The sequence below is a fragment of the Cygnus atratus genome, chromosome 15, assembly GCF_013377495.2.
Source record: "Cygnus atratus isolate AKBS03 ecotype Queensland, Australia chromosome 15, CAtr_DNAZoo_HiC_assembly, whole genome shotgun sequence".
Classification (NCBI taxonomy): Eukaryota; Metazoa; Chordata; class Aves; order Anseriformes; family Anatidae; genus Cygnus; species Cygnus atratus.
The window spans coordinates 17,199,811-17,227,752 of record NC_066376.1 but is presented as its reverse complement, the minus strand read 5'-3'; the positions used below and the strand labels follow the sequence as shown (position 1 = coordinate 17,227,752).

Below are 27,942 nucleotides of genomic sequence, written 5' to 3'. Positions count from 1 at the left end.
AACAATTCTACTCAAAATACAGATCTTTTACACTGAAAGGAAAAAGATACTTATGGGATGTTTTGCAGTAAGAAAGTGGGCGTTACAATTAATCCCAGTGCAGAGGGTAGGGCAAAGCCTACTACACATGCATATTAGATTCTTCAGATACAACATCCCAACATCAGTGAAACGTATTTTATGTTCAACTGTGTGAACAAAATCTTGCATACAGATGTTTTCAAAAGTCAACTTCATATTCAGGTTATTAATATGGTGACATTGGATTCAGATTACACCTTTGTAACATAGATGTACAGTTTTTGTTTTTTTTTAAACTATAGCAAGCTTTGAGATGCCTGTGAACTTCAAGAATCTTAAATTATGGAAATAAAAACCCTAAGGCAAAGACATTAATAATAAGAATTTATTTGCAATATACAAAAAGAATACATTCCTTCTATTAAATCAAGGCATAAGTTACTTTTCTATAATTACACATGAAATACATTTTTACTTCACTCATAATTAGATAATCTTTTCTTCTTGAGTATGTTGTAGATCACAGTATTCCTGAATCCCTGGAGAGACAAGGGAGAAAGTAATATAAGTAACATCTCAGTTGCATATCAGGGATCAGCCTGTCTCCATTCAGTACAAATATCACAGGTTAGGCCTTAATCAGCACTAAAGGGCCTTAGGAATTTCCCTAACTGTTGGTATTTTAAAAACTGTATGTCATCTGCTCTTAAGGTAGTTTTTGTATGTTTTTTTGTGTAATTACAATCGGAGTGAAGGCAATAATTAGCCAGCTGTATCTTACTCAGTAAGCTCCCCTCAACATGCCCGCTGAAGAATTGCTTGAGAGCAAGCATATACACATCTTTTCTGAAAATTAATGACTTACACTAAACACTGAAACTGGTTATTAAATACAATTTAGTTATTGCTTTATAAGCCTATTATACCTGATGAACAAAAGCAAGCATTGTACTTGTGTACGTTACTTTCAGAATTGCTATACATATGTACTGTGCTTGTTTTAATTGTATGTGGCAGAATAACAATTTTATTTAGCACCTTTACGCATTGCCAAAGGAAACGCTCAGAATGGAAAGGATTCACTTGCACAGAGATTTCCAGACTTACTCTGAATGATGTTCCTGTAAGATGATGTAGCTGGAGACTCAGGTGCTTCAGACAAGAAAGACTGACCTTTGTCACAACTTTTTCCTTGAAGGACAGGGAAAAACATGAAAACATACCAAGAGAAAAATTAAAAAAGAACTTGTCTTATTTTAAACTTCATCCCACTAGAAGTTATACCCTTCCAATGAGCCACTTGATCTATTCCTTCTAAGTCATTGTGTCAGTAATATAATGGCTTAGCTTTACAAAGGAACACTATCAATAGAAAATTTCAGTTGTTATTTTGGAAGTACCGATCTGTTCCTTATGCCATTAAATCAAGCGTTAATTTCTAATAGGTGAGGGGTAAAGAACCAAGCCATCCCACAATCCACAAGAGAATTTGAGTCATGCCAGTAACAGTGGGTAAAGCACTGATTTTTATTGTGTAATATTTACAAGACGTTATTCTTGGTAGTAGTTACGAATTTATTAATTCTGCACTTTCACGTAATTACACTGAAGAGAAAGACACAGTGTACTTAGAATACAATTATACAGCTGAAAAGATATATGATATAATCTTTATCAAGATGAAATTTCAGGTTAAGTAAATTATCCTAGCACTTTTCTCTTTTCACACCATGCTGTGTCGCACTTCCAGTAACTTTTGATTCAAATAAACATTCTATCTGAAAGCGGCTATTTACCCAAGAGACAAAATGTTTAACGTTCTAATTTACCAGTGTCTAAGTCAGGCTTTCCAGTAATAAATTCAGTACAAGATGAACAACTTGTTTTAAACGTAGTGCAACATGGTAACTTTACCTATTTGAGGATCTAGAGGCACTTTACCCAGGAGGGAAACATTTAAGTTCTGGCACATTTTCTCTGCACCTCCAGTGGTCAGGGGAAAGATCTGAGATTCATTCTAGGAAAGCATGAGTTAAAATACTGCAATTCAGAGAACACGGCATTTTTGGAGAAATGTTTTATATGCAAACAACATCAAGATAAAGAAGTGCTGTAAGATACAGCTAGCCTTACCTTACATTTTGGACATATAAAGCCACTCATATTTTCCACAACACCTATGATTGGCAGTTTCACTTTATGACAGAAGTTGATCTCCTTCCGAACATCCTGAAGTGATAATTCCTACAAATATTAGAAAACACTGCTACTTTGACTGTAATATTTTGACGCTGAAGCTACTAAGTTAATCCTTAAAGCTATGTTAAAGTTTATAATCAATTATTACTGTCTCTTCATATTTTGAAGAACATATACCTGTACTATGTAGTCCAGCAAAAAAAATCTCCGGATAACAGTAGAACAGGCTAAAACTGTTCTAGCCTACTGAACGTGGTTTTATTTTGGAAGCTGACTTGACTCTAGTGTAGATTCACCCATACCTACGTTTTATCTCTCATATTCATCTTGAATCGCTAGTTCTTTAAAATGGAACCTTCTCACATGTTCAGTTTACAGAAAGATCCTTGGCATTGTCAACAGCAGAGAAAGACAAGAACCACTACGCTTACACTTACTTTTTTCAAGTTACATTTTAAATAGCTTATCATCCCCTCAGAGTTTTTGCATATATGCCTGACCTCATTTAGTTCTCCTTTTTCCTTCTCCTTTCCTCAACTCCTGTCTGGTATTGTCCTCAGCATTCCATTTCCTTTACATTTTATATTCTTTCAAGTGTTGTGAAAATACTTGGTGTTTTCTGCTACTGCTATCTCCTGTTTCTTTCCAAACCAGGGATTCAAACCCATGTTTGAATTTGATATCTTTTAAGTTTCAGCTCTCCATGGTCAGATTTTTCTTTTAAGAACACGCATCACAGAAATGTGCCTACTTTCCATTTGCAAGTCAAGTTTTCCTTGAGATTGTAAGTCTGTGTGACTTTCCTGTACTCCCTCTGACTTATGCAACGGCCTAGTACTGTGCAGTCTGGAGGCAGCACTTTGTATGCTCTCAAACAGTGCACATCTTATCACTTAAACACTAACCTTCTTACTGACTTCTGAACATTCTGACTTCTGTACATTAAGATATTGGTGAGTAAATTACAAATTCCCAGCTATGTCAACTCTAATCTTGAAGAAGAAAGTGAAATACTGCATTTCACTTCACACTTCAGATCACAACAGCTTTTGATAGTGAACAGATATGTGGTTTAGTGGCTCATTCAGATGGATGCCTCAGTGGAGTACGGGGTCTAACTCATAAAGCAGCCACCTGTAGGCACAAGGTCAATCAATTCCCTCAGATTTTGTACCATCCTTTCTCTGAAGTTAAATACAGATTCTAAATCAAGGGACTGCCATGATGTTTCAATCAATGGAAATTTAGATTCTCTTACCTGAGGGGTAGTGATTATAACAGCGCCATCTACGTGCGATGCACCGAGATACTGCACAATAGACAAGTGTTCGTCTGACGTTCCTGGAGGTGTATCTATTATCAGGTAGTCAATTTCACCCCAGTCCACATCGCGAAGAAATTGCTTGATCAACCCTAAAAGAAAGGATTAGAATGTGCAATGAAAAAGAAAACAAAACCAAAAAAACCCACCGAACTTTGTATATTTCAAGGTTTAGAGTCTACTTCAAGTTTTAGAATCTAGGTATTCAGATTCTTCTGACTACATCCGATTTAAGGACAGAAATGCTTACTTTGCCAAAGCTTAAAAAAAATACGCCCATGCAAAAATTGACTCAAACTAATCTACTTAGTTAAAGGTTACTTAGTTACCTTCACGTATGACAAGAAAATAAAATGCTTGGAGCTGTACACTTGTCTTCAGAGTAATGCAGTTCTATATATGTAGTGAACATCACAAAAAAAAAACACTTCTATACATTTCCAATTTTGAAATAATTCTTCTCAGTCAATGTATTTTGTAATTTATCACACCACAACTAAAGCATCTGATGTTGAGGAATCGTGGACCATTACAGCATTTGTTATTAGTGTAGTTTGAGTAAATTTCAGCAAAGCATTCCATTTGTTTTCATTTGGTTTTACCTTCTTGTCAATCATTTTACAATTGTTTCAACAATTAGATAGATTCTGCTCCTATCATTCATTGTCTTGAGAGGAAAAAGCAACCAGAAGTGGGACTTATAAAAATAATTTCCTTTGCAAAACTAAAACCTGTCTCTGTTACTACAGATTCATAATGAGCACAGACCTTTTATGACCTACTTTTTTAAGCTGAACATATTCATTCGATGATGTTAGAAGGTATTACAATTTACAAAACCATGAAACAACATTACCCACTGGTGTAACTGAATTATTTACTGCTTTTTCTTTTGCTGTAGCTTGCTGTATTATGCTATTAAACAAGTAAGTTCATCATCTCATACTCAGTCTTTTAACTACATAAATTATTGCTGAAAACCCTTTATACGTACCATTTTTTTTTGGTCCTCTCCAGATGACAGCATCATCAGGACTACCGAGCAAGAACCCCACTGACATGACACCTAAGTTTTCTTCAACATACTAAAATAGAAAAGAAACTTAGTAGAGAATACCAAACAGTAGAGAAAGAGCAGAGAAACCATCTCTAAACAGTCTTACAGAAAAAGCTGCTTGAGTGGGGAAAAAGACATTAAAAAACAAAGGCAGAGAACCTTATTCTACCCTTTTAACAAACAGCTTTAAAGACTGCGTGGGTTTTTCTGCAAGTCTCACCAACTACATTCATAGACTGACAAAAAACTAGTTTTACTAAGTTTTACAGTGTTTGATGGAAACCTTGGGAGCAGTGTAAGGATGAAAGCAGCTCTCCCTCTCAGCATCAAGCTGTCTTTTTAGCAGAACACACACTGAATGTGGTCTTTAGAAACTAACAAACAAACCACCACACCTGGCACTTTCCCTGCATTTTGTGAAGATTAATCATTTTCTGGGGGGTGTACGATACTTTCTGTCCATCGCTGAAAGGATGGCATACTATATAGCTGCATAATAGTCAAATAAAAATATCAAGTAGCCAATATTTATTGCCAATAGCATAGCAGAAAAAACAATAAGCAACAGAAATACAGTAATAAAGCTATTTTAAAAATACAGTATTATTATGATTAACAAACGAAATTTAACACTGATCTATATAGCGTATAGCCAGACTCTTTAGAATCTGCGTATGTAATTAAGAAAATTAATAGAATAAGTATCCTCTGCTTCTCCCCATCCTTTCACTCCTTAGAACACAGTGCAAATCCACAGGGCAACCTCATTTTGAAACAGCTGCACCAACTTACCACTGGTGACCATCCAGATCCACTCTGATGAACCTGAAAATTGAAGTGATACATACAAAGCTACGTTAGAAAAAACTGCAGAAGTTACACAGAGGTCAAAATAAGTAAAAACCGGATAAACAGATATCCTGCCCATGGGAGCAATGCCACTTCATTGGAACAGCTGAATTAAACAGTGCAGAAAGGCCAGATCTCCATTAGTAAGTGAACTGCTTAACTCTTCTGCAGAAAATTCCCCTGTGATTTTATATATTTATATGAAATATTCCAGGTTGGTAAAGAGCATCAGGCCTACATTACTGAAGTTAACTGCTCATGGATATGTGGTAGATACGGAGCAAAAGATGGTTTGCAGAACTGAAAAGCAGACAATTCTTTCACAAACTAAATCATGCCAAACTCACCCATCTCATCTCATTTCCCTGCCCACTGTCACACGTTTCCCAATAAACGTTGAGTCTCCAATCTATGTAAAACTGGAACGCGGTTGAGAAAATGGGAATGCTTTTCAACCAGACATTTGAGCTCTCCCTACAGAAGCAACACGAGCATACCTGCTCGCCTTCCAGACCCATCATCTTCGGGATCGACGGCCCGCAGATGTCTATGTCCAGCAGAGCGACCTGGAAAACAAAGCACCGCAGCCCGCTGGGAACGAGCTGGCACGGGGCCGCTTTCGAGGGCCGGGTCGGGGAGGGGAAACCTCAGCGCAGCGGGCCCGGTCAGAGCCCCGGGGAGCAGCGGCAGGGGCCGGGGCAGCCACAGCCCTGCCTGCAGCCCGGGACGCGGCCCGGGGGCGCCCGGCGCCACCCACCTGCTTGCTCTCGTCCGCCGCCAGCCCGTGCGCCAGGAGGGCGCTGAAGGTGCTCTTGCCCACGCCGCCCTTGCCGGACAGCACCAGCACCACGTGCTTCACGCACCGCAGCCGCTCCCGCAGCGCCGCCGCCTCCGCTGCGGGGCGGCACGGCCGCGGTCAGCCACCACTGGCCCCGCCCCGCCCCCGTTAGCCCCGCTCTCACCCCAGCCCCGCCCCCCGCCCCCTCAGGGCCTCCCTCACCCGGGTCCGGGCCGCCGGCGCCGGCAGCGCACAGCTTCTGGTTGGGGCATCCCTGGCAGGCGGCGGCCCGGCCCGCCTGGGCGCTGCCGGTCCCCGGGCAGTCTGCAACGGACAAGGAGAGCTGGGGCGCGGGCACCGGCGGCGGTCACAGCCCCGGCCCACCCGCCGCGCCTTGCCCCTCACCCTCCGGCTGCGGCCCTCCCGCCGCCTCCGCCATGGCGCCCGCCGCGCGTCACATCCGCCGGGCGCCGCAGGGGCGGTGCTGAGGCGGGGCGCACGCGCGGGCGGGCGGAGCCGAGCCCCTCAGGGGAGGCGCGGGGCTGATGGGACGAGCCTCTGAGGGGCGGCCGGGGGCTGGGGCGCAGCGCTCCGTGCTGGAGCTCCCCGTGGACGCCCGCAAGGGCCCCAAACGGAGCCCGCCGCCCCGCTGCCACCCGCCTGGCGCCGGCCGTGCCCCGGAGGAGCCGCGCTCCGAAGGGGGAGGTGCTGCCGCCGGCACCGTGCAGCGGGGAGGGGGCGTTACGCGGCAATAAATGCGCCATGCTTTCCTCGCTCTGAGGTTATACAGCTCTGAGATTATCGCTTCAATAAAATAATGCCACTGCCGTATTTCGTACCAGTTCTGAATATGTTTATTTCCGTTCCTTGCTGTTACACAATTCATTCCCGTTAATTTAATGGGCGCATTCACTTGCAAGATTTTTCTACATCGTTTTGGCCCATGAGCTTGTAGCAGTCAGATAACCGCTGCGTTTGTAAGTAAAGGTTACTAAATCCCCAAACCAAGGAAGCGTGCACCTGTCTGTGGTGCAGTCTGGGCCTTGTTACCGGCACCTTATCATGACCGCTGCCCCTGTCCACCTCCCCCAGGTGTTTCTCAGCATGGTCCAGCCACACATCAGGTCAAAACTGTAGTGCCAGAGTGCAGGCTTCAAGCAGTGGTGACTATTCCTTGTGCTGCTTATCAACCCACGATAAACCAACGCTTCACCTGCCTAAAAGCTGTGGAAACTGCAGCTGTAAAGCTGAGTCCCCTACGGATACCGGCAGAGAATCCCTAATAGGGTAATTCACATTCAGCAAAAAACAATTCCTGCCCCCAAGGGCTTGCGATCTAAATAGAGATGAACATTAAACAACAGAACCGTTTTTAGTCTCACGAGAAGGAAAATGTTTCTTTGACAATCGTTTTACCTTCCTTTCCTTTTTTTCCATTGCCTATATACACAGTTCTTGCAATGCAGCAGCAGCCATCTGAAAGCAGTAACGTGCGTAAAATTTGTGGTTTTGCACAAGTTAAACCTTCTGAATAAGACTTTAAATAGTGCAACCAATTTGCTTGGAAAAAATGCACGCAATACTGAGAGAGGGAGTTAAAAGAATCTTATCAAGTAGAGATAGAGCACTGACAGCATTAAACGAGGATGCTACTTAGTGTCTTTGCTAACTATGGTGCATTGTGCAAATTAACTAAAGCAGGAAGCCTTGGGCCCCTTACCAAGGTCAGTCTCTTAATAAGAGTGTGAGCCTATCTTAAGAAACTGGCAGAAACTGGTCCTGCGGATGGACAAGAGCCAAGGAGCAACTGAGTCTGTGCAAAGACAAGAGGTCAACTAGCGGTGACAAGGAAGAGTCATCAATCTTCATCCCCACGACCCCCGACGACCACCACCAGGAGACACTACGCAAATGCAAACGGGAGGAGTTTATGGAAATGACTCCTTGGAACTAATTTTAATATGAAACAGGGACAGGTTATGAATATGTATAGGTGTATTGTGAAACTTCATGCATATGTAACTCTTTGCTGCAGATAACCATGGCAAATTGCCGCATCAGGTGCGCACGATTTTGGTGGGACTACCCGCCATGCTGCCTAGCGCTGAATAAACATACCTACTTTACAATCTTATTGATTGTGGAGTCCGTTTTCCGCAAGTCAATATGTACCTGCCCTTTAAAGAAGTTTTCAGTTTTCCTCATGGAAATGCGTATAACAAATGTAAGCCTTGAAACAGTCTTATATTGTATGGTTACTTTCCATAAAGTGTTGCTTGCTCCCATGATGAAGCCGACAATTTCCTGTTTAAACACCACTAATACCAACTCAAACTTGAGGGAAAGGCAGGTCTGTGAAGTGGTTTTGCATGAACTGTGAGTAAATCAACACACTTCCTGCTCACAAAGCCTCCTTCCATTGTTTTGGTTGAAGGTTCTGTAAAAATTGACTTTTTCTGATTTGAACACAGTCTGGAGTCTCAAGTATTTGAGTAAACTTGATTATTTTAACATACAATAGTTAACATTTAAGGTGGTCTCACCTTAGAAAAATCGTGTATAGAAAAAAGCATCTGGTAATAGCTGGGAAGGTACCAGCAAACTGGGCCTTTTGAGAGAAAAATACTGCAAAGTTACCTCTTCATGAACACTCTTCACTTCGACAACTGAAAGTTTTTTGGAAGGAACATTCTGGGAAAAAATAAACAACAACCAAACACCATTCTAAATAACTGTCCACCTACAGATAATATAAACTAGGAAAAAGGTTTTAAAGTACGTTTAAGTTCAGGTATTTGTGGAGTTTGGCCTCTGGTTCCAGTTATTACTGAATAGTCTGTTAAACATTTTCCCTTTCATGGATACTTATTCAGGTAAATGCTCGTCACAACTTGATACGTGCAGAACTTCCGTATTTACTGCTCTGTAATTATCTTGTGTGGGAAACTAATGACAAAAATGTTACAAGGAAATGGATCCAAGTGTTTAAGCAAATTCAAATGTCTGGACTGGGAGAAACTGGCCTTCCCTCTGAAAAAGTTGGCTTGGTTTAGACCACAGCTCAACAGAGCGCTTTAGGTCTGTGCTACCTTTCAAACATGTGGATTAGATTCACTGATGTCAGCAGGACTGCATTTTAAAATGAGGAACATGTTCAAATCTTTTTCTTTTGGGGTCAACAGACCATTCCCTGTTCTCAAGATTATAAAAAGCATTCCCCAGAAAAAGGAATTGCACTGGGCAACCAATAGGCTTTAGAGAGTTTGAGTCAGGCTGAACTCAGTGCTGAACTCTGCCAGTGCTCTTGCAGTCTCTCATGCTCAGGATTAACTTCACCCTCCTGGGCAGCTGCTGAGAATTATTTCCATCCATTATTGCAAGAGGAAAGTTTTTTTACATGTGAGCATTTGTGTATCAATCCTTTGCTGTTGAGGCACACTGATGCAGTGCCCAGCCAGGCTGTGAGGTTCTGCTGCCTGAATCTTACCTCCCTACAGTTAGCACTTACATTTGTATGTATTTTAAACTTCATGAGAAGATATATTTAACTTACAATGACCATTTACTTGAAATTACCTCTACCATTTTTTAGCTAAGGTGTAATGCAGTGCTAGCTTTCTGAGACAAGATATACTGCAATGTAATAACGTATAAATACATATATATTTTATTTTCCCACATTCTAAAAAAAAATGTAGCAAGCCAATTCATAGTTATGTATCTGGAGAAGGAGAAATGGCAGCAACTGTTTTGCCTTTGACCTAGAGGAAAGCTGTGCTGATTGAAGGACTCTTAGGATAGTGAAATAGAGTGCCTAATTGCAAATCATTATTTATGTTCAAAATCCTTGGCACAGAAGATGGGTAACAATGCAGTCTTAGAGCACTGGATTTCTTTGCAAAACAGACCAGAAGCCTGAAAGGAAAAATTAGAAAAGTAATTTCTCTGACAAGTTACATAACATTTATAATTTGAGAAAAATCATGGGAAGAGGAAGGGCTCTCCAGCTTTTGTACTTATGGAAAATGAACACAGTTGAAGGGAAGAGCAAAGCCCAAGATATTTATATGTGCTTTTTGGTTGCAGATGGACCAAACCATCTGCAGACATCACTAGAAGGTCATGAGAGACAACACCCAGAGAATGTGTTTTGGTTCAGAAGGCTTGTCCCTGCTGCCATGAGTGACGGATAGCTGCGAACCACTAGGAAGTAAAACTGAAATTTCATTTCACTGAGGCAAGCTCAGTGAAGGCAAGCCCAGAGGCCCATCTGGAGTGAGCAAATCCCTTCAGCAAATCCCTCTTTGCCAAATATTCCTACAGGATGGCAGGAGAACACCGGGAGGTGTGAAGGCCCTCGGAACCCTGTGACACCACCGCTGTGTCACAAGACGTCGGGTGGCCCAGAGAACAGCACCAGTTGGGGACAGCCCTGAGAAGCAGCCCACCATTTGGGGACAGCCTGAGGGCGGCTGCCTGAGCCCCATGCAGGATGGAGTTTCTGGGGACCACACAGGTAGCCAGCTACTGCGGCACAAAGAAGAGCTGCCTGTTCCCGGACCTGGCCCCCACCAGCACCACCAAGGACACCTACCAGTCCTACTACCTACCGGGCTACCGCCACCTCAGCTCCTGGAGGCCTAGTCTGCTTCACAAAGTGATTTCGGTCCCTCCCAGCTCTGATGAGCCATTTAATCCCACTGGGCGGCCGCCTACTGTTCTGCCCACATTACGGTCTGCCCTGCATGCCCGCTACAGCACTTGTGACTGGCACCAAGCAAACATGGTGCAATTAAAAGGCTCCGAAGCCTCCAGGTACTGGGCTGGTAGGATGAACACGGATTCAGTGCGACTGATGCAAGATAAGGACCAATTGACTTATCAGATGCAAGAAGACAGTAGAAGAAACCTGGGAGAGAGGATCTCCAACATTGATTTCTGGAGATCTGAGCTTGTCTATGAGCTAGAGTGTCTGCTGAGAGAGACCCAAGCCTTGGAAACCGCAAAGAAACGTCTCGAATGTGCTGCAGATGAAATGCAAGGACCTCTGAAGGTAGGTGTGACACAGCTACTTACTTCATGACTGTGTTGTGGAATGGGTAAAGAATATAGTTTTCTCTTTGTTGAATACTGTTAGGGCTTTCCACTGTTGTCATCAAGACAGATCTTGGTCAAACATTATTCTCAGTAAGGAAGAAACCTGGTCACCGTGGTTTTTACATGTACTAGTCAACACAGGAACCTATCAAGACACTTGTATGTCCTCTTTTCCCTCCTCTCTGCTTGACGCTCCGGGAGGCTGAGTCTCCCTCAGGCACCAGCCAGTCAGCTCAGTACCTTCCAGGAGAGCAGAGGATGGCCCTGTGAGCTGCAATGTCCTGGTATTGTATTCTAGCTCTGAATTTTCTGTGATCACTTAGGGAAAGTAATGTTTTCTCTTAAGATGGCATGTCATTTGTGTTATATCTTGAAGTTCTCCAGAATCTTAATGGCAAATTAACTGCAACAGAGAAAGCCACGGTGATGTATGAGCCTATGAATGGTGCTAGCAAAAACTCCATGCAGAAACTAGAGTCAAAGTTATCAAAATCTGGAATCTTGTAGATGAAAGCTGTTTCTATCAGAAATGTTTCTATACAGGTTGTCCTGGTTTCAGGTAGGACAGAGTTAATTTTCCTCCTAGTAGCTGGCAGGGTGTTATGTTTTGGATTAGGATGAGAAGAGCGCTGATAACATGCTGATGTTTTAATTGTTGCAGAGCAATGCTTACACCAAGCCAAGGACTTTTCAGCTTCTCGCTCTGTCCTGCTAGCGAGCAGGCTGGGGGTGCAGCAGGAGCTGGGAGGGGACAGACCCAGGACAGCTGACCCAAACTGGCCAAAGGGGTATTCCATACCATCTGGTGTCATGCTGAACAATATATAGGGGTGGCTAGCCGGGGTGGGGGGGCGGCTGCTCGGGGATAGGCTGGGCATCGGTCAACGGGTGGTGAGCAATTGCATTGTGCATCACTTATTTTGTACACATTATTACTATTATTATTATTATTATTATTGTTATTATTTTTCCTGTCTTAATAAACTGTCGTTATCTCAACTCACAGGCTTCACTTTCCCGTTTCTCTCCCCCATCCCAGAGAGGGAGGGGGGAGGGTGAGCGAACGGCTGTGTGGTGTTTGGCTGCCAGCCGGGCTAAACCACAACACAGGTACAAATAGATAACCAAAATTCAGTATTCAGTAACGACATTGTATGTATCTGCATGGATTCAGACTGACAAGCTGAGGAGGCTTTCTATTCAGGGAACATTTTCCATTGAAAGGCTTTGTGCCAACCGATGGTGTTTCATTTACTGCTATGGTTCTAAACAAGTGGCTGAGACATTACAAGTAAACTCAGGCTGCTCAGGCAGGTTAACTGGATTCATGACTGTAGCTATGAAACTTCTAAACTTCATCACTAGGTAAGGGAGGATTAGGGGAGGTGAGGTTAAAGGATTTTGCTATGAATAAGTGTAGAACACAGGTGTTTTAATTCACACTCTAAATCAAAGCTGGGATAAGTTGAGATGTAGGCCTTGCTGCACAATAATGTGCAGCTAATCAAATGGAAGCTAAGGCAGTCCCTAAAATATGTATTAACAGGTAAGGAAGAACAAGCCACCAAGACTCATCAGTTGTGTGCAGTGAAGCTACCTCCCTGTTCTGTTTTAGCCTCAATAGCTGGTCATTACTTCATGTGTCAGCTCAGTGGCCCCTGCAGTTTGGTGATTACTCTCTATAATGTACAGAGACTCTTACAAATGTTCCTTGGTTTGCTTGCAGACTGCCCTGGAATGCTTGTACTACCGTGAGAAGCGGAAAGGCATAGACTTGGTTCATGACAATGTGGAAAAGAACCTCATAAAGGTAAGACTGGACTTTCTAGTTTATTTTTATAACTGAGCGAATATCCAAAGTCCAACTAAATGTTTATCGGCAAAAGAATTAAAATATTTTCTTTCTTTAGTTGAATTGGAAGACTGAGAGGGGAAAGGAGAAGAAACTGGGTTAAACTATGGTTAATGTGCTGTTTACCCTCCCTAGAGCAAGAGGAATAGCCTAGCATCCATGTGAGGTCTCGTCTGGTTCCATCTTCTCTGAAGCTATAAAACAATGTAGAAACAATCTCAGGATTGTTTTCTAGGCCATGGTCTGTAAAATCTCAGAAGTTCTTAGGGTATGAAATGCTGGTATAAAATGCTGGTTTGCTGCCTTGCTTTTTCTATACTCTTACTGAACAAAGAACATGAGGATAGTAGTGACTGCTAAATCTTTTAAATAATAATAATAACAAAATTAATAAAATTTTGCAAAACTTTGAAATAAATTATATTGAATGTATATGAAAACAGAAATATTAGAAAAGAAATTTATGGGACAATACCATTCTTTAAGCATTTTTCTGGATTAGAAGATTTCAAAAGGATGCGCAGACCACTTCAAAAACTGGAATGGTTGTTCAGAGCCTACAGTTTGCAACTTGGTGTTTTGGAGTTTCCAGTGAAGAACCAAGGAGCTAACACATAGTAGCTTAATCATTTCAGAATTTAATTCAGCAAGAAAGTTCATGGCAGGATGAAACACAGCTTATCCTTTCACATGACCCAATGAAAACAGATATATTTTAAAATAAAAAATAAAGACTCTTTGTCTGATCTCCCCAAGCACTGCTCTGGCTATGGAACAAGCTAGATAGTGACAATAAAGGACAACAAAGGACTATTTTGTAATAACATCAAAGCCAGTTCTAAAGTTGCTGTCATTCCTTCATATACAGTACAAATACAGAGACAGAACTTGTATTTTTTAATCCAGGCTGTCTTAATGACTTCCAAATAATTTAAAGCACTTTATTCATTTTCAAAATGTATTCATATGAATAATTTTACACACTCAGGTAAGAGAGTACCTTGGGCTAAAAGAGGGTTTCTAAAAAGGAAAGAGGATGGAATACCATAAGGGACTATGAGTACCATGTTTGCATAATTTCCAGTGTGAGTTGTTTGAGTATTTATTTATTTATTTATTTGAATCTGAGTGGAAACTTGGCTTTGAATTTCTTTGACTAATATTTGTAGTTATGAAGAATTTTATAGCATTTATATTAGGCAGCCTACTTCTGAAATCAGGTATGTTTTTGACCAATTCTGCTGTTAACAACATGTTTGTATTGTAGAACAATGTAGCAGTAATTAGAGAGAATAGTTTAATGGACTAAGGCTCATGACACAAGTATCTTCATTATACCTAAGCCAAGGAAATTTGGCCTTCTCTTTATTAGAATGACTCAATCCATTAAAATCTACAAGCATGTTTGATATAATATAAAAAGCCATACAAAAACAACTCCAGAGATACAGCTTTGTGGCACTGAGGAAGAGAGGGACCAAAACACATCCTTTATCCATATTACTTTTGACATATATGAGATGGTGGCAACATCTAGAATGTAGAATAAAAAGGGTATATTCACTAAAACAAATACAGTTTGGTGAAAACCATGACAACTGAATATTTTCCACTCTAGGAAGTTGATGTATTCAAAGATTGTCAAGAAATGTTGGCAAAACTTGCCCAGAGAATCAATCGTCAGTTGGGGTAAGACTTTACATTTAATTCCTGTTTTAAAGATAGGAAGCTGAATTCAGTGTTAGCTGATATCTAATGAAGACTATAAATAGCCAGTGCAAAATCAGAGGCTTAGCTTGTTAGATGCTCCTGGCCTTCCACTTCTAATTCTTACGAAGGACAGAATAGTATGTTAAACTGCAGAAGAGCAATACCTAGCATTTAAAGCACCAGCTGAACCAAGACAATTTACCATCTTCTGTCAAAGATTTCTCCTACCTGCAGTTCTTCAGACTCATTCATATAAGACCACTACAAAGATGTGGGCATCTGTTTTTCAACTGGCTGACTTTAAAAAAAAAAAAAAAAGTTGCATTCATAGGGATAAAGAACAATCTTATATAACCACCTGGCTAAGAAATGACAATTTGTGTGATGAGACAAGCCATCCTGGGGTTCTGTTCTGGACAGAAATGAGAATAGGACTCCCATGCCATATTGCCATCCTACAGACTGAGGAGGCAGCATGCTTTCAAACAGCATGAGGTAGATGTACTTGCAACTGGAGTTTCCAAAGGTAACTGTGACTCAATTTTTAGAGTCATGTTAAACCTGAAATACTTAATTAAAATAGGGGACACCAGAATTACAGCTTTTTTATGCTAATGCTGCTGTGTGCCACACTGGAGCAAAGTTCAAAGGAAATAAAGGAATTATTATTATTTTTAATTACAAAACTAAATTCAAAAGCAAAATTGTTATTCACAAAAGAAACAGGAATGTATGCACATCATAAGGTACGAATTGAGTTACGGATTGGACTTAAATTAATTTTATGTATGTTTATATGCATTTTATAGTTAATAATAGTTAAGACTATTCTGAATATAGCCTTTTCTGTTAACTACACTGAACTGATGCAAATTTACAAAGTAATGTTTCTATGACATGACATGATTCTCAAAAGAAACAGGTCAAGTATTCACACACAATGAACATAACATTGTGAAGTCCTTGATTATTACATTACCAGAGATAAAGACCTAAGCAGACTTTATAAATTATTGCTCTTATTAATGGCACTCAGAACTCACGAGTCAGGTGATACCTGCAGCTCACCCCACTACTGTGACATACGAGGCATATGATCTGATAAAGGCTAAGTTCATACCTGATGGCATGAACTCTTTCTGGCTCTTTAGGACAGCATTTCTGGTTACCTTTCATTCAATTTTGTGACCGTGTCAGGCAGACTAGTACTAATGCCAATTTACATGTACATCATGGAAACAGCAATATTTGCAAAAAACGTCAACACGTTTGCAGTCTTCCTGATGCACTGGAATGCTGCACTTTGATTTTCTTCATCCATATTACTCCCATTACAATCCAAAGGCCACATCAGGCCTTCCCTGCTTTTGGAAGAGCCAAGGAGATTAAGTTATTCCAAAAATTCCTTGTGGGTAAGAAAGCAGTGATGGAGCAACATATTTCTCTCCTGCTAAGTGAATTTTTCCCCCCAAATCAAGAGAGATGGCAAACTATAATTCTGGTATGCACTTTTCTTTCTCACAGCTTTGCCAGCATGAAAGCTATTACTGAATGCCAATTTGCTTTTGCTCCAAGGCTTTCCTTCATGCCACAAAACAGCTATCTGTTGTTTTTCACCCCTGTGGTCAGCTGTCATCAAAATGACAAACATCATTCAATGTACTGAGTTAGATGCTATTCTTTGGGGAATACTCACGATGGGCTAAAAGGAGAGCAGAGACGAATGGTACAGCAGCTCCCTCTAGCTAAATTACAGTGCAAAGCATTTTCATGCCATTGTAAATGCCAGCAAACTATAAAATGAAGCATTGCAGGGTGCTAATGAAGGCAATTAGCTACCTAGCAGAAAAGCATTAAAGGCAGTTCAGATTAATGCAAGACTTTCCCTTCACAGTATCAACAGAGATGCGCAGCATGCCCTGGAGCAGGACCTTTCTGACAAAAACTCTGCCCATTTTATTGATGAGAAGTGCTTTAACCTGAGGAACACATCAGACAGCATCAACTTCTACCATGGAGTGGAGAAAGTAGATGGGACGTGAGTATGAGTGGTCACTGTCACCTCCTCTTTCCATGTGCCCTGCTCTAAGCAGGAGGCTGGTTGCAGCACAAGTCCTTGCTTATATGTGAAAAGTGATAAAGAAGTGGCTTCTCTTTCTGTATGCCTCTGTCTTTCCTTGGTGCAAAACCCTCCATCACCCTCAGTTATTCCCTGCTTTCTAACAGCTGCCATGGTCGGAGGCCCGGCAGTCTGCAGCACCTATGATGTTCAATGTGCAGTGAGCTGTGCGTTTCAGAGAGGACAGTCCTTTACAACTGTGTTGCAGCTGACTCCTAGCCTTCAAACTGTTTCACGCAGATACCTCCCTTTGGTATTGATTTATAATCTGTGGCCTTCAGGTTTCAAAACCACAGCAAATCAAAGCAAAATCCAGCTTAGGTGTGCAGTTAAGTGCAACGGGGTGAACAGCATGCAAGCGTCCACCAAGGACTACATAGATATTTATTTTCTTTTGGAAATTAGGCCATCAAGATATAGAGATATGTATTAAATAGTATGACCAGAAAAGATTTGGCATAGTTTAGCATTACTGACTGAATTAAAATTTCCTAATTGTAAACCGTTTTAAACCTTTATCAGTAGTTGCCTTATCAACACCTGCATCCAATCCTGAAGCAACAGCAGAGGGAAAGCAACTTGCAATAGAGGGCAGTGTTTTTGTGCTGATGACCTGCTAGTTCCCTTCTTGCTCTTTAGCACAGCAGTATCTGAATGGTGAATGTACTCCACAATCTCAAATGATGGCGACTCTGTCTTGTTGGACAGAGGAGGGAAATTCCTTATTATTTGTTTACTTATATTCTGCTTTTCATTAAATGATCACCTAATTCATTACTGAAATAAGGGAACATCTAAGAGAAACTTGGCAAGCATTCTGCTGGCTCTAGTAACACTACCTACTTTCAGGATTAGCAATGAATAAAAATATTCTTGTCAACTCTAGTAAAAAAGCAGATTCATGTGGATAAATTTAACAACCCTTTAACTTTCTAACTAACCATAATTCAAAGCAATGCCATTTTTCATTAACATTTTACTGAAATCATTTGGCAGACTGAGACATACCTGCAGCACTCAGGAGCAGAGCAGGTGTTTTCTGCCTGAATCATTCACCAGAGCCAGCCAGATAAATTAGTCTGGAAAAACAACATTAAAGAACAGATTAAGTACTAAATACTTCAAACAGTCAAGCTGAAAACCTTCTTGGAAACTTAATTTTCTGATCAGAAAATGAGTATAATCCATGAGACCAAAAAGATGAAGACAAAAAAAAAAAAAAAAGAAAGAAAGAACAAACAAATGCCCTGCAGAAAGTACACTGAGATCGTTTGGATAAGTAGTTGTAAACACTGTCAGCTCAGGTTTAATACACTGATTTATGCACTCTACTATGAAATCATGTCGGGTGCCTGAAACTTTTCAGGGCAACTGCCTAAATGAATGTGTAGCACTAAGGATTTTTTAAATGATTTAGGAAGATCAGTGCTCAGTTTGGAGAGAGAGGAACACCCTATGAAAAACTGAAAAAAGGGCCACTGAGAAAACAAGCACTGGCAATTTTTTTTAATTTTTTTTGCCTCCTTTAATATTAATTCTCAGTGTTAAATTAAAATCTAAATAAAGTAATTGTGAGACTCAAAAAATGGTGACTTATCCATGCAGAGTTTAACACACAGGCGTAGTTCTCAGAAGGAAGTTTTGTGTGGAGAAGGAAGTCTAAAAGTAGGCAGAAGTTTGTCTCAGCCTTTCAGCTTGGTAACTAAAACATATGTATCTTTCCATAAAACATGCTAAATATTTCTGGTTGAAGGGCAGAGTGACCTAGTAGGCTAAGCAATGCATTAAATGGGGTGGTGAATTTAACTCCAAAGAGGTAGCTTATGTTGCACCACTTTTCAAGCTGGGGGCTCAGGTGGCAAGCTCAGAGTCCCACAGACTCCCAGGTTGGAAAAATCTGAGTGTGGGATTTAGGTTCAACGAATTATGATATTGAAGGTCATCTGTGAAGGCTGGGCATGAAACCAAGCATCCCAAAATTTGTGTGGCTACAGGATATTACAGAGGGAACATTCATGGGTGGTATTTTCAGTGCTGGAACCCTACATTCAGTTCTTCTCTATCTATTCATAGACTTTTCCATAACAATGCCATTTCTGTATGTCCCATAGATATTGAAAATTTAATAATAATAGCCCTGTAAGTTAAAGCAGAAATGTCCATTGTAGTACATGGAAAAGTAAGAGGATGAAAATACTCCAAATGATAGAGATGGAGAGTGATGGAGCTGGGAGAAAATTCCTTTTTCCTTACTCCTATCCTAGCTCAGTCAGTGCCTTATCTGTTTTCCTGCTACCATTCATTCCGATGATGAAAGCTACTAGGAGGCCTGAGCCACTCGCTTTATTGTGTAGGTCATACATATCTCATGAGGCAGGGCTGCTCTGACAGCAGACCAGAAGTGTTGCCTAACAATCCTTCTCCTGTAGTTTCTTGCTCATTTTCCCTGGGTTCTCATGTCATCTGGTAGTTGGTGACACACAACTCAGTTTCCCAGGACAAAGGCTCTGGGTTCATGAAAGTAGACAGTATTTGAATCTATTATGACGGTTTGCAATGGACAGGAGATCATGTTAAATAATCTAATAATCAATTAAGGCCACAAGCCTTGTGATTTCATAGTTTGTACAATTCAGTGGATGGACACTTAATCTCAGCGTAACTGCCAATTACTAGAAGATAGCTCACCTAAGCTTTTACTTTTATTTTCCTTACTAGAGTTTCAGTCCCCGTAACATGGGCTGAATTCAGTGAAGACAATATCAGGTGCTCTCAGCATGCAAGGGCCAACTCTGTCAAGCTCCGTGAGGATACAGAGGTTGGACTGGAGAGCACATCTGAGGACATGTGGAATCAATTCGTCAGCACCAACTTGGCCTTTAATAATCGCATTGCCGAAGTAGCTGATGCAAAGAACAAACTCCAAGCACAACTGGCCAAGGTAAGATTCACTAAGGGTTGGCAGCTGCATGTTATCTTAGTTGTACCCGAAAGGCACAGAAATCTCTAGAATTTACATTCTTCCTGAATAAGCACCTCCGCAAAAGGCATGGCTGCATTACCTTTCTGCAAACAATGCATTTGAATCACAGCAGAAGAGCTCACTCAAAGATGAGCAGACTTGACAAGGTGACAAAGTTTTACAAGAAACCACACAATGTCTGTCCTATATGGAGAGTCAGTGTGATTATGTTCATTTGCAATTTACATGTCCAAAGTGGGGAAAAATATCTTAGATGGTATTTTTTTTTTCTATTTTTCATTTATTGAGGATATTCCCTGGTGATTTCCTGATCAAAGAAAAGTACACAAACTACTTGGGGGGTAGGGGTGTTAAACAGTGAAATAACTTTGGAAAGCAAACAAATCAGAAGGCCCACAAAGAGCATCACGACTTCTCTCCTTTAGAGGAAAAAGATTAAGTTTTTGCACTTTCATTTTGCAGCAGCAAGGGAGAAGTCCTGAATTTAAAAATACTTATATTCAAAATATCATTAGTCTGACTTTGAACCTAAGTTCCAAGTTGTTCTCCACCTTTTAATAAATACACTTCCACATCTTTAACATGAATTTTTGCCTGGTTGTGGTTGAAAACAGTCTCATATTTTGAGTGGGTCAGACAGTTAACTTTTCAAACATTTGTTCTGTCTTTGTTTTCACATGGTAAAAAGCAGAAATGGAAAAGGAGACCTGTATTAAATCCTACCTGTATTACCTTTTCATTCAATTTTCACTGAAAAGTGTGACATGTTGGAAGCATATTAGTTGAGTTCTGAAACATAGTCTGAAGTTAACAAGAGGTGTTGCCTTTGTACTGACAGATAAAATCTTGTTAAGCTATCAAGACTCACTGTGTTACTTTCATATGACTTCAGGGTTCACTAGGTTCTTCCATTAAGACTTCTCTTACAGAGGAGACTCGTGTTGACTCGTTTGTTTCCATGCACATTTGGAAACAATAGAGTTTTCCTGCCATTCTATTTGCCATAAGTAGTTTAAGATGTTTTCAGTTTATTTTTAGGGACTCTTAGGAAAGTGCAAACCAACTAGCTAAATATGTATAAAGTCACAGCACATAAAGTAATGTTTTCTTCTATTTTTTCCTGCTTATAAACCATAAAAGATACTGAATGTAGTTTTTGTGTGGTTTGGATCTTACATAAATGAAGCACTTTATTCCTGAATTGGCCATCCAAGTTTCTCATGGATTTAATTTATGAACATTTGCTTCACATTTTCCATTGGCATTTTCTAATGCTTTTGAGTGTCCCTTTTATAAAAGAATGTAGAGTATAAGGTAGCACAGGGAGTACATATGGAACCACAAAGTGCATTGTGAGTTATCAACCTACTACCAAAGATTTGGTCACCAAGTCCAGCTGACACAACCTAACGGCTGACAACTTGTACATAAGGGAAGAAAAACTGACTTGTGTCCCTACGCTATCCACACCATTAGATTGCAATAATAAACAAACTGGAGAAACTCAAGTAATCACATTTGTATAAAGAATATTTAGTTTGTGTCATACACAGAGATAAAATCATGTCATACAAAATTGCACTCTATGAACTGCTGTTTTTCCTGCTGAGTTGTGTAGTGATAGCACATACATAGCAGAGAGATCTTCATTTCAAACTCCACAGTAATGTAGTTACATCAGAATAACAAAATGCTGGAAGAAAACTGCACAAGCTAGTGAGGAATAATTCAGGCTGGTCAGTGTTGTCAGTTTTGGAGGAAAGTTAATGGTTTTGTTTTCATTCACCATGCAGCTTCCACAGGCTGTCACTTCCTGAGGAACTGAGTAAAAGTTATCCTCGGGTCTTCTGGATAACAGAAGAGACCTAAGGGCCCTTCTTAGGCTACCAGTATCCACTCTATAACATAGGTGTCTAGTTTTGATTTTTGATTGCAACCTACAGGTCTATACATGGCAGAAACCAAAAGCATGGAGTAACTATGAAAAGGAAAATGCCATGGCTTTATTGAGCAAAAGCATTGCTGGTTAAGCTTTGGATGAGGTTATATGATAGAAATCCCACTATTTCTCTTGCTCATGATGATACCTCAAAAGCACAAGAGCAAAGAGAAATAAAACGAGGGAAGAAGTGAGTAAGTACTCATTTCACAGCCATCTATAGCTAAGCATAGCAGACTACCTTTTCTTCTTTCTCCTGGCTTGCATTTAAGCCTGTAACACTCAGAGAAAAAAGTACTACTAGGGTGTTTCAATAAGACAGCCAACAGTGCAGCTGGGACCCGAGGCTTTCCCTTAAACTCTACCACACTTCTGTTCTTCCTTTGGGATGTGATAATAGTCAAATGCAACTAAACTACGGTTCCTGTTCCTTTCACATCTAACAGCAACCAGACAATGGGTGCCACAATTTCATTTTTTTTTGCATTTAGAAAATGAATCATTCTTTCAAAGGCTGTTTTTGCACTGACTTCTCAAGCAATGAATGCTGCTATTAGAGACCTCCTTCCCTCTACCAAACTCTTCTCGTAGCTAAGCAGACTACCTCCATGAATTTAGAGAAGAGTGAGCATAGAAAAGGTATGCTGTCTTGGAACCAGGAAAAGTTTTATACTTAATGAGGTCTGGAGCCCATTTCTGAATGAAAAAATGTTTTTCTGCTTTGTGAAACAGCCAAATCTCTTCCAGACAAAAAGGCTATACAGGGAACCTCAGGCAACCATTTGTTTCTAAAATCTGTACCCTCAGAATGGAAAGAATAAAAAAAAAACATACATAAAAGAGTAAACAGTGTGAATATGTGGTCAAAAAATTACCAGATATTGAAATAGCACATTTTCTTCTGTTTATGTCACTTGCACATAAAAGATCAGCTGGCTAAGATTATGAACCAGATGCCCAATGCCTCAGCTTGTGTTCCACTACATTTTCTTTAACAACATAGAGGACCAGGTGGAATAGTTTTTGTCTTACATTGTAGATTTCATCTACTGGCTCTGGAAACATTTTGTTATCCTTTGGAACTAAACTTTTTGTAAAAACTTACAAAATCTGGGATCTGTACTCTGTATTAGTGTCTGTGATTGATACTGTGGTGGAGATGCATGCTGTGGTTAGCATTTGCACTTAAAATGTTGTACATTTATGTACCTAAAATGTTTCTCCTAGCCTGAGTTTTTTCATATTTTGTTTATATTGCAGGGATATATAATGGTGAATACCAGCCAAACTAATTCCACCCTTTCACTGATTTATTTTAAAAAATAAAATTCCATATGGAAAACCCCTGTTTATTATTCTTCTGCTAGTTAATAAAATCTCCCACATTAGAGGAGTTTTATGTCACTTGCCCACAGCATGATAATGTCTACTCATATACCTATCTTGCTGTCACAGAGAAAAAAAACAACTCTGTTAGTCTTCACATGTGGAAAAGCATATATGCATCTCCATCCACTGCCAGTAGAATTGGCCTTTGACTTAAGCTCAAGAAATAATATTTGTCCAAAAATAAAGTGGGTGACATTATACGTGCCTGGGTCATGCCTGTAGAGACAGAAGGCCAGCCTCCGTTTTGGGGATGGGAAGCATCAAGGAACAATTAGTACCCAACTCCCTTTGTCAGAATCCTTTAATATTTACATGAAAACAGTTCGCATACTCTAAATACATATTCTGTGCTGTAGGGATATGCCAGAAGGAGGGAACGACTGTTTCTGTCAGAGGGGTAGGACCACAAGACAACAATATATTGTCTAGTCATGGATAAATTGCATTAAAAACAGTAATACCAAGTGATACATGGAACAGAGGTGTATCAGTGAAGTGTGAGATCTCTGTTCACCATGTAGGCTGTCCTTACAGCCACCCTTTCATGACCCTAACTTTCTCTGCAAGAACGCCATTGCTTCAAACCTGTTTAGGGAAAGGCACTACCAAAAGGAACATGGATATTGCTTTTGTAATAATCCATTAGAACACTGTTGTATTGCTGTTCTCAACTGGTAAATAGCCTCTCTCTTCCTGCCTTTCTTTCCTTTGCTTGATGACAGTATTGTATCACACACAAGATTATGTGAACAGAGTGCTACTCATTTATTGCTTGGAAAACAATAAACTGGAAAAAAAATACAGGAATGAACAAGATTTACTTAGTTCTGAATTTATGCAGGCAGACTAAGAAATATCACATGGAGATTGCTATACCTGTTATTTTTCAGAGCTAGGATTTTCTCCTTAGGGGACATTTGCGCGTGTTGCATCATGTACCTTCTTTCCTGCATGCTGCTGCCTGCAGGGCTGCTTTACAGAGCTGCTGTCCAGAAGAATTGCTGGGGAGACATTCTAGTTCACAAGTAGCTGGTAACACTTATGCTATTGAAGGCTCTGTGTGGACGCTCCCTAGCATTCTTTCCAGCTCTTCTTCCTCCTCCTAAAAAAATACGACATTTATATTAAAAAACAAAATGTAAAGAAAAAGTGTCTATTATTACATGTTTAGTTTTATTGTAGGATGTTGTCTTCCTTTATGTCCAGCTAAGTATGTTCTTTTTACCAAAAGACACACAGAAAGTCTCTATGCAATGAAGGTATCCTGTTGTTTTTACTTCTATCAAGCATTATGCCAGGAGTTTTGCCAGGACCTTCTCCATCAATGACATAATGTCTCCATTTCAGGTTACAAACTGTACAAGTCTGAGTAATGACTACACAGCAGTCCATCTGCTTTTATAAGTATTTTGTCTGCTACTAGTACTTCTTTCTAGTGGATTTGTACCTCAGTTTCTACCGTGTTCCTGCACCATTTATCTTGAATTACTGACACACAATTAAATAGCAGATCCCAAAAACATTCCTGTTGCAACTGATTGAGGTTCTGTCACAGCATTTAACCTTGTTTCCTACTACAGAGCATCCACATGGCATATTTAGAAACACATGAACAAAACACATTCTTCAGAGAAAGACTTCATATAGTTTGCCTTAACTATATACAATTCCCAATTCACTTAAGGCCAAGGGATACACGTAAAAACTCTTCCTGGCAGGCATTTGATAAACAAACCTGAGAAAATTATTTAAAGAGCAATGGAGCAAAAACTCCAACAATCAAATGCATGACACAGCCTTTGCTTCTTTTTCTTATCTAAATCAGTCCAAACAAGACCAAATGCTTTCAATTTCTCATCATCAGACAATGCACAAGGATGAAAACATACATGCGCTATCATTTTATAGTACATATCACCTGCTCCACTACATTTTTTACTATAAACCTACACTAATTTGCATTTAGCTAAAGGAATGGTTTAGTGACTTACAGATGTCTTGTCTTGTGTTAGAACAGCTATGTTTTTACCCTTTATTCTACTTGGAGTTTGGTCTGAGTGTCAGTACTGAATAGGCTCCAAGTTCAGATCAAGTTTCCAAGTCAGCATAAGGAAAGTCTCCAAAGAGCGTTGTTTGTCAGTGATTCCTACTTGCCTTTCTACATTCTCAGTCCAGCTGCTGTGTGCTCTCACTGTTACTCCATTGATGTATTCAGGAAACTGTTTGAGTTCTCTTCACTTTGGATTTTCATCACCTGCTATTTGGCTTTTCCTGCCTGCCACTTCTTTGGGGGAAGCTGGCTGGTGAGGCTGACAGCCTCCAAGTCTATCAGAAGAGACTTGCATAGGGGAACAGTAAAAAGGGATTAAAGTGCTTTTGTATGGCTTTGAACATTAATCTACTGAACACAGAAAGGAAATGCTGTCCTTAAAAACTTGCTTTATAAGTTTCCCTGTCTAGTTCACGGTACAGCTTCCATGCAGAATTATCCCCTCCCCACTTTGGTTGATTTTTTTTCTAGAGGACTGAGACAATTTGCCATCTTTACAGTGGCAATCAAACTAAGTACATGGAAGCAAGGGTGTGGTATAAAGCATTCCCTACTGCAACTCCAAAGCCTGGAAGTCATCACAACTGCAAGAACGCTTAAAGGATTGGAAAGCAGGCATTTGCTTGAATAAGTTCCTCAACTTCCTCAACTTTCTCTGTAGCAGGCTGAAAAGGATGACGTTAGTAGCACTAGATGACACCACTTTATTTAGCTTATCCAAATAACTGTTGTGTAGGGCAGAGAATTTGCTAAATCCACAAATATATATACAGAAGACAAAAGAATTATAATAGAAGACTCTTTGCTTGAGCAGACAAAAACAAAGAAGAATCAGTGGCCAGACAAATCCAGATGGAAAACATAAGCGCTTATTTTTCAGAGCAAAGGAATTCATCACTGCAGCAGCTTACCACAGATAGGTTGCTTCATTAGCACCAGGAATCAGGATCACTGTTCTCCCTGAAAGTTCTGCTCTTTCTACAGGCACAGGCTTATGAAGAGGAATTACTGCAGGACTGATTAACATCCTGCAGGCAGTACAGGCAGCTAGATAACTAAAACTTCCTTCTCGCCCTGAGATTGAATATTTCCTATTTCTGTTTTGGTCCCAGTTTCACAAGTCTGTCATTAATTAATTCATCTTACTCGATTCTGGGATTAATCGAGGTCATAACAATGTGAGGTTCATCCAGAATCTGGATGGCAGAAACCTAGAAATATGAAGTGCTGGAGGCAGAAGACGAGGAGTCCTGGCTGGCTCGTTGGCCAGGGTTAGCTCCCAAACCAAGAAAGGTGTTACAGCTCCGCTGTGTTTCATTGTCGCTGGGCTCCCAGTGGATGTGGTTGTTTGGGGATGGAAATATTCTGTAAGGGTCTAATCACAATGTGTAACTCTGGTCAGGCTCAGAGCTTTTCTAGAACCTGATTTTTAGGTGAATAGAAAATATAGCCTATGGAATACAATGTAGGAGATAGTGATATGGCGCCTTCATGCCTCACTGCAAGAAACATTCAATTTGTGACAAGGAAAATTATGGTAAATATATTTTATGTCTGATGTAAAATGTACACAAATCTTTAGGAAAAGAAAGAAAACCTTTAATCATGGTGCCAGCCCCTCATTAATATGTTTGCATCTCTTTTCCATAACGTTAATATTAACATAAATAGTTACCTTGGCCTCACTCTCCTGGAAATACCCAATAGGACAGGATGTTTACATGCAATAGCTCTGAGAATCAGTCAGACCAGACAGCAAGTGACGTATCTACATAGCCCACTATTTATACCATGCCTAAACACCAGATTAGCTCAGCTAGCACCATGCAAGACAGAACACCTGCACTCAGCTCAGAAGCATTTGTATGCTCAGAGGCAGAGCTGCTCATCACTGCCCTTCCTGCAAGGTTTGCTGTTCCTCTACCCGGGAGCACAGGGATCAAAAACATTCTAGAAAAACAGATACATGTTTAGTAAAACCACGAAAAAATAACCACCTACTCCAAAAAAAAGAAAAACCATGATTCTGAGTATTTCCATTCAGTTCACTGAGAATGTATGCTCTTAAAAACAGTTTCCCCCACTCTTTTTTTTTTTTTTAACCCCTAGTGTTGTGGTTTAGCCCGGCCGGCAGCTAAACACCACGCCGTTCGTTCACCCTCCCCCCTCCCTCTCTGGGATGGGGGAGAGAAACGGGAAAGTGAAGCCTGTGAGTTGAGATAAAGACAGTTTATTAAGACAGGAAAATAATAATAACAATAATAATAATGATGATAATAGTATTAATAATAATAATAATAGTATTAATAATAATAATGTGTACGAAACAAGTGATGCACAATGCAATTGCTCACCACCCGTTGACCGATGCCCAGCCTATCCCCGAGCAGCCGGCCCTCCCACCCCAGCCAGCCACCCCTATATATTGTTCAGCATGACACCAGATGGTATGGAATACCCCTTTGGCCAGTTTGGGTCAGCTGTCCTGGGTCTGTCCCCTCCCAGCTCCTGCTGCACCCCCAGCCTGCTCGCTGGCAGGACAGAGCGAGAAGCTGAAAAGTCCTTGGCTTGGTGTAAG

General features: G+C 40.5%; 2 protein-coding genes and 1 long non-coding RNA gene across 11 annotated transcripts in view; 1 reads left to right on the top strand and 2 right to left on the bottom strand.

Moving 5' to 3' along the window:
* Window positions 1-392: 392 nt before the first annotated feature.
* Window positions 393-6,705, bottom strand: NUBP1 (NUBP iron-sulfur cluster assembly factor 1, cytosolic). 3 transcript variants are annotated; one of them, XM_035548945.2, is made up of 11 exons: window positions 6,631-6,705; window positions 6,448-6,549; window positions 6,205-6,341; window positions 5,945-6,013; window positions 5,391-5,423; window positions 4,536-4,626; window positions 3,479-3,633; window positions 2,155-2,265; window positions 1,936-2,038; window positions 1,129-1,212; window positions 393-560 (listed from the first exon to the last, which is right to left on the bottom strand). In XM_035548945.2, the coding sequence occupies exons 1-11, from the start codon at window positions 6,662-6,664 to the stop codon at window positions 508-510; spliced, it is 972 nt and encodes a 323-aa protein (XP_035404838.1). In that variant the 5' UTR covers window positions 6,665-6,705; the 3' UTR covers window positions 393-507. The 3 variants fall into 3 exon arrangements, with proteins under 3 accessions (XP_035404838.1, XP_035404839.1, XP_050569706.1); XM_035548946.2 differs by lacking the exon at window positions 1,936-2,038; XM_050713749.1 differs by lacking the exon at window positions 6,448-6,549 and having other exon boundaries at window positions 6,631-6,698.
* A 4,012-nt stretch (window positions 6,706-10,717) lies between these two features.
* The window catches only part of TEKT5 (tektin 5), a 29,654-nt gene continuing 12,429 nt past the window's right edge, over window positions 10,718-27,942 (top strand). The window contains exons 1-5 of the mRNA XM_035548944.2: window positions 10,718-11,278; window positions 13,049-13,132; window positions 14,793-14,863; window positions 16,779-16,922; window positions 19,722-19,944. Of these exons, the coding sequence (XP_035404837.1) occupies window positions 10,718-11,278; window positions 13,049-13,132; window positions 14,793-14,863; window positions 16,779-16,922; window positions 19,722-19,944 (1,083 nt within the window). The remainder of the gene's footprint in view (window positions 11,279-13,048; window positions 13,133-14,792; window positions 14,864-16,778; window positions 16,923-19,721; window positions 19,945-27,942) is intronic.
* Window positions 14,503-27,942, bottom strand: part of LOC118249213 (uncharacterized) — a 37,750-nt gene continuing 24,310 nt past the window's right edge. For 2 of the 7 annotated variants that reach the window (XR_004778978.2, XR_004778984.2), the window contains 3 exons: window positions 24,191-24,416; window positions 18,012-18,082; window positions 14,503-16,248 (listed from right to left, as the gene is read on the bottom strand). This is a non-coding gene — a long non-coding RNA (uncharacterized LOC118249213). The remainder of the gene's footprint in view (window positions 16,249-18,011; window positions 18,083-24,190; window positions 24,417-27,942) is intronic. The other 5 variants (XR_004778980.2, XR_004778983.2, XR_004778979.2 and 2 more) reach the window with 5 other exon arrangements.